Source organism: Entamoeba invadens (genome assembly GCF_000330505.1).
Source record: "Entamoeba invadens IP1 unplaced genomic scaffold scaff_1105074726225, whole genome shotgun sequence".
NCBI lineage: Eukaryota > Evosea > Mastigamoebida > Endamoebidae > Entamoeba > Entamoeba invadens.
This window is the reverse complement of record NW_004191814.1, coordinates 90,741-97,594: the sequence shown is the minus strand read 5'-3', so window position 1 is coordinate 97,594 and position 6,854 is coordinate 90,741. Positions and strand designations below refer to the sequence as shown.

The 6,854-nt window shown below is 32.9% G+C and overlaps 3 protein-coding genes across 3 annotated transcripts; 1 reads left to right on the top strand and 2 right to left on the bottom strand.

Moving 5' to 3' along the window:
* Positions 1–892, bottom strand: EIN_408410 (hypothetical protein; the record flags this gene model as incomplete). Its single annotated transcript, XM_004184880.1, has 1 exon — positions 1–892. A coding segment is annotated over one exon (892 nt), but the record flags the coding sequence as incomplete, so codon positions are not given.
* Positions 893–1,309: 417 nt separating this feature from the next.
* EIN_408400 (cathepsin L, putative) lies at positions 1,310–2,575 on the bottom strand (the record flags this gene model as incomplete). The annotated part of the gene is made up of 1 exon (XM_004184879.1): positions 1,310–2,575. One exon carries the CDS (start codon positions 2,573–2,575, stop codon positions 1,310–1,312), a length of 1,266 nt encoding a protein of 421 aa, XP_004184927.1.
* Positions 2,576–4,481: 1,906 nt separating this feature from the next.
* Positions 4,482–6,780, top strand: EIN_408390 (hypothetical protein; the record flags this gene model as incomplete). Its single annotated transcript, XM_004184878.1, has 1 exon — positions 4,482–6,780. A coding segment is annotated over one exon (2,299 nt), but the record flags the coding sequence as incomplete, so codon positions are not given.
* Positions 6,781–6,854: the final 74 nt, after the last annotated feature.

Sequence of the window (6,854 nt, the reverse complement as noted above, 5' to 3'; positions counted from 1 at the left end):
TCATCCATTGAGCAATTTTGTCTAACATCCTTTGCATCTCTTCTGCTTGCTTTGCTTCGAGATCTTGTAACTCTTTGTCCTTCTGTTCGTTCTCGTTCTGGTTTGTTTTGAGTTTGTTCAGCATCTCCTTCTCTTTGATCTCTTGCTCTAGTTTTGCTCTGACTCGGTCCTCCTCAGCTTTACGAGATTCTTCGATAACTTTGTTGATTCGGTCTTGTTCTTCTTTCTTTCGGCGTTCTTCCTCGTCTTTCTCTCTCTTCCACTTCATGAGAGCTGCCAAGAACGCAAAGTTCATTTTTACAACACATCCTTGGACCGAGTCCACTGATATCAATTGGCACCCGATGCTCCCTGCAGCTATAATAACATCAGGAAGGGTGTCCCCACATGGTACCCCAATTTTACGAAGTAAGTCTCTAAACACAATTCCGTCTTGTAAATCTGACGTATAATTAGTCATTCGTTTTTGTCCAAGTGTTGTATTAACCCATTTCATCACTTCTCCTTCACAGTCAATACCTCCAATGGTCTTTCTCAGTTCGTAATCCATAAGCTGCCACAGAAGGCCAAGAACCTGTGTTGCGCTGACTGCGTCGGGTTGTGTAATGTTAGTTGATGAACACGTGATCTCAAGACCGAGTGTTTTGGCGGTCCTAATGATCGCCGCAGCATTTTCATTTGTTTGAAAAAGGTTTGAAGGTGATTGGTGAGGGATTGGAAACGCCCTAAATGTTTGGATGTACTGATTAAGTATAGTTGTCGACTTCAACGAGTCTTGGAGATTCGCAAGTGTTTTTTCGATTGTTATGTGTAGGTCAGTTTTTGTTGATATGAAGGCATTCAGGTAACTCACAATACCTTGTACCTGTGCGTCTTGATATTTGCTTTCCATATCGATATACCTTTTTCAAGTTTTATGTCCTTATCATTTTTTGTTGCACCTGTTTTGTCTTTTTGTTTCATTGTTCGTAATTTCTTAAAGAATCAGGACTTTCCACTATTCTATACTTTATTGAGTCAACTTGAAAAATGTTCGTCTGTGATAAATGTATTATAATATAATTAATGTTATTATAGTGTATGATACAGTATGAGTTACACCACTCATTTTTCGTTTATTTCATCGTTTTTTTTCAAACAAAAAAACTCTTTGTTTTTTTGTGGACATTTTCCCGTTAAATTAGGAAAATGACATGGATGGTGTGAGATATCTATTTTTAAAAATAAACTATAGAAAAGGTATTTAAAAGGTAAAAAATAGAATCAGAAAATCATTTTGACGTTTGAACAAATGGAATCTGAAAATATATTAATGCAACCATCCGTTTCTGCTCCTTTGGACAAGATCTTTTATCATCTTTTCCGTGTAATTCATCGGCTTCGGGTTATCCCCAACCTTGCGAACAAATAATGGGAAGAAACAATTCGTTTCTACACCACAGTGATTGTTTCCTCTAAATATCCTCATATACCCATCTTCTCCCCACTTCCAATCTCCCCAACTATTACGGATGATATAAAACTTCTGTCCATCCTTTGTTGTGCCATACCCAACCAAATTCATCGCATGACTCAGTCCACGTCGGGTACAATCTTCATTAAAATACACGCCACCACGGTAATGCTTAAACAACTTACTTCGTGTATCTACCCCGATCCCCAACACTCCAAATTTGTGAAGCGCTGACATCACTGCTCTTGAGTTACCACGCGGTACAAGTGCATATCCCCCAACAGTAACTTCTTTATACTCGTTGTTAAATTCTTTACAGTCTTGTGTCTCCGCTTCATAGGGATAGCGACTGCGAGGCATGACACCCTTGGTACGGTTAATACATCGAAATGCTCGTTCCATGCTGCCACCCTCACATCCATTGTTCTCTATACAACAATCTAACAACTCTTGTTCACTCAATGCCCACTGACGTCCAACATCTTCTATTGTAATGTTGTAATTAATCAAGTACTGGGCTTCAACCGCAGCAATCGACGCAAAGGACCAACACCCGCCACATCCCGTTTGTTCTCTCACATACGTCAATTTGTTGAACTTGCGAAAATCAAGCCCTTCGGGAAGCTCAGTCACTTTGTCTTTCTTCGCACTGAATTTCCATTTCCTCCCTATTCGGTATTTCTTGGGGACATACACCTTCCGCATGAAGCGCACACCTCTGTAACGCTTCCCACGAACTTTGCGACGCATCTCTTTGCCATATATTTCCTCGTCTTGTTCTAAATTGTATTCGATGTAAGTGGCATCGGTGTTGGAATTGTCAACGTCTTCGTCGGAATCCATCGAAAATTCACCCAACGAAAACTCGTCTTGTCTATCCATTGTTAAAGAAAACTGATTTTGGAACTCTTCGTTGGTTTGGTCCGAAAATTGTGTGATGCCGATTTGAAACGTGTGTGGAGATTTGTTAAATTCTTCAATTTCACGAAGACTTTGTTCGAAGATTAAACGACGCCGCAGTAGTTCAGAAGGGGTTGTGTACACAATATTATTCTCTTTGAGAAATTCCTTGAATTGGTCGGATCGCGCTAATACAATGAGTTGTAGAACCACACACAACATTCTATTCTTTTTGTTCTTTTATCAAGTAGTTTTTTTTTTCAATTTATTAAATTCTTTGTTTAGTATTCAAATCATCCTTATTTCCCGTTTTATCGGTTCTTTTTTACTTGTTTAAAGATTAAAACAGCTGTTTCATTGGTGAGTTTTAAACAACACTATTTATTTCTTTGTGAAAATAATGTTATTCTTTCATTCATTTATTAATTATAGTTATTATTCCTAATAGTTTTATACAATTTAACATTTACTAAAAATATGGTTGATTTTACTAAAAACAATGGTAAACTGTTTGAGAAACGATAGTTTAAATATCGACGAACTGTAGTTTTATCATAATTTAGTTTTTCAATAAAAAAAAGTCTATAAATAATATATAATAATACTATATTTTAATTTCATTAACTAAACAGATTTCCAAAAGTGTAATTGAACAGACAGACGAATGTTAAAAAAAACATCTTTTTTATAAAATTTACTTCATTTTTTGATAGTTTATCATCAAGTATTATATTAATTTACATTTATTTACTTTAAAATACAAAAAATTAAAAAAGTTCATTTTATAAACTAAATTAATAATAATACTAAAAATACTTATAAAGTTTAAGACTTTATTATTAAGTTATAATAATAAATAATTAAATTAATATTAAATGTTAACTATAAATTTATTTGAATTGAAATACACAGAAGTGGTACTAAGGTTTTGATCAGGACTATGGTTTCGACTAATAATTAATAATTTCTATACCATTGAATAAACCATATGAAAAGTTATATTTGGACCATTTTTTGAAATAAAGTCTGTTTTCTATTTAGCGATATCCAAAAATATAACATAGAAAAGAACTAGACCGAAAATATTAAACCATTATTTACTATACTCAATATCGCTAATTAAAAACCATTAACTATTAATAAAATTGTCATTGATTAAAACTAATGTTAAACAAATCCTAAGCATTGACTTTTTTTCCAAATCACTTGTTGTCGTCTTCAATTTGACCCAAATGATAATTTGACATGTCTGCTCTATCAAATATGACATTTTATTCATTTTGAATAACCTGATTGACTTAGTTTATTTCGTCGTATTCACATTTCAAGACCAACCTATTTTTCGTTTCGACTTTATTATTTTTTTAGTTCTAAAGCAATTTTGTTTTTTGTTATTTTTAGTACACTTTTTTAAAAATAGAACAAAAATATAAAATACAAACCATTTTTAGAAAAACCACTTTATTTTTATTATATATTATAATACTGTTATTATAAATAATAGTAAAAATCCAATATCGTTAAACTTACTTTATATAAATAAACTTTTCATTATTATTCAAATAGTATTTAAATAGTATTTAAATAGTAAATAGAATACTTCAATTATAAAAAACATTTATAAGTTTGTAACAAACAAGTAACAGTTGTAGAAAAACATTTTTTTTTCGAAATAAGAATTAAAAATAAATAAATTTAAATTGTTTTGCTTCTTCATTAATTAATTAAATTTTTTTTATAATTATCGTTTATTTTTTTTATTCAAATGGCACAATTAAAACTCTATTTAATAGTAAATTCTCGGGGATATTAATGAAATACTTTTCAACTTTCAGTTTTTCTACAATAAAAGAAGTTCATTTTTATTTTTTTGACACTTTTCAAAAAGGTACAAAAAGACAGAATATTTAATTATTTTTATGATTTTTGCTTAAATTAATTATAAAAATATTAGATATTGTATGGTTCATTTTTTTCAAAAAGTAAAAAAGTAATTATTACAACAAAAAAGAAAACAAGTCAAAATATTTTTATTATAATTATAACAAAAAGAATCAAAAAGAATAGTTCAAAACAAGTTTTAAATAAAATGTATTACTAACTTGATGTATTGTAATTTTTACAAATAATGTTTTATTTTCTTAACAAAAAACAAAAGAAACTCTATCTCTATACACTCATGATTTTATTGCTGACTCTGGTAATTGAAGTTTTATCGGAGTGTCCTTTTCAAGTGGATTCTTTTGGATGTATCTACGCAACAAACCCATCACTTTGCTACAACGATTTAAACGTTACTACCTATTTTTGTGTAGCTGAAAACGGGTTTGCCAACGCGAATTTAAACAATGTTTTTTTCAACACTACAAACCCCCTTATATTAAAAAATTCGGCGTTTGTTGGGAATGTTTTAACTAGTTTCGAAAGTGTGTCAGGCTTTTCTATAATTGGAGAGTCGGTTTTTGAAAAAACGTTTCTTGTCAAAATTGATTTAACAGGGTTACAACACATTTCTCAACGTGCCTTTTATGGGTGTCCTGGTCTTACCACAGTGACTGGGTTGGAAAGTGTTACAATAGTTGGTGATAGTGCGTTTTCCACATGCAATTCCATTGACAATTTGGTGTTTAAAAAAAAGGTTTCAATTATGGATTACGCGTTTTACATGTGTTCCAGTTTGCAAAGCATTCAATTTGAAAGTGGTGTGTCATCTTTTGGTAATTACAGTTTCACGCAAACATCAATTTCAGAAATTGACATGAAAGGTGGTCAATTAGTAGGGGATAACGCATTTGCTAATTGTCAAAATTTGAAGACACTTAAAAACACGGAGGGAATACTATCAATCATGAACGGCTCGTTCAGTAAATGTGGTGCGATAACAGACTTCAATTTTCCAAATATTGTGGAAATTGGGAATTATGCTTTTGAAAGTTGCAACAATATGATGTTTCTCCATTTGCCAGCGACTTTGACTACATTAGGAGAAGACTGGATTAAAGGTGTTACAAATCTGAAAGCAATATTTTTCCATGGAAACGAAGACATTTTGTACTATGTCACACCAATTGAACAACTCGTGTTTGTGGGTCAAAACTACTCAAATGAAACGTTTTCTGGAAAAGTCGTCACAAAAACTAATTGCTCGTCTTCACAATGGGTTAACACATATGGAAATGACTGTAAACCATGTGAAGGGGAAGTTAACAGTTACGATGGTGTTTCGAATGTATGTGGTTACAACGGAACATGTGGAGATAACTGTGGGTTGTGCAATTCAAGTATTTTATGCGAAAGGTGTATGAATGGTTTCGTGTTTGAAAATGGGGAGTGTGTAAGCCCCATCATTGAATGTTCTTCGATAAATCCATTTTGTGAAGAATGTGATAAGGATGGATGTACGATGTGTGCAATTGGGCATTATGTGAGTGGCGGGACTTGTGATAATTGTATCAGTTTTTGTGATGTGTGCAATTCAAATAGCACATGTAAGAATTGTTCAGAAAACATGTACTACGTTGACAACATCTGTACTTCATGTACAGATGGATTTTATATTGAAGATGACAAGTGTTATCGTTGTTCAGAACATTGCATGAAATGTGAAGATAAAGAAGAGTGTCTGACGTGTTTTGAGGGCTTTTATTTGAAAGAAGAAAAGTGTGCAAATTGTGCTGAGAGAGGGTGTTTGAATTGCAGTATAAATGCTTGTAGTCAATGTTTGGATGGTTATGGACTTTACAATAACAAATGTATTTCTTGTAGTTTGTCAAATTCGATATGTGTTTCATGTTCTTCTGATAATTTGGACCACATGTGTTGGTCATGTACAAATGGGTATTGGGAAGAGAATGGGAAATGCGTGACTTGTGAAAACTGTGGAGAAGATGGGTGCGACAAAACAACACAGAAGTGTTTTAATTGCAAAGAAGGGTATGTCAAGAAGCTGAATGGAGACTGTGTAATTAATGAAAATTGTACAGCACAAGATACAAGTGGGTATTGCTCTAAATGCAAAAATAGTCATGTTCTTGTATTCAAAGAGTGTTATTTGATTTCAACGAATACCAACGAAGAAACAATCGAATACGATGGATTTTTGATTTCAAAAAAGGACGCACACTGTCAAAAGATACTTGGAAAGTCGTGTTATGAGTGCGAAGATGGATTTTATCCATTTGAATCGTTGTGTGTGAAATGTGAAGATATGTACGCAAATTGCAACGCATGTGGAGTGAACATTCATGCGAACATTAAGGAATGTGTTTGTGTCTCATGTAACACTGGGTATTTCCCCGAGGTTTCATGCAAACATTCCAGCTTAATTGATGGGTGTGTAGACTGCACAACAACACGAGAGGGTCTTTGGCAAAACAATCGAAAGTGTCTTGAATGTGCGAATGGATATACACTCAACAACGGGTTTTGTTATGAAATTCGAATTGTGTTAAAGCAATGGAACCACTTGTATAAGATGTGAACCCGGGTATACAGTACAAGA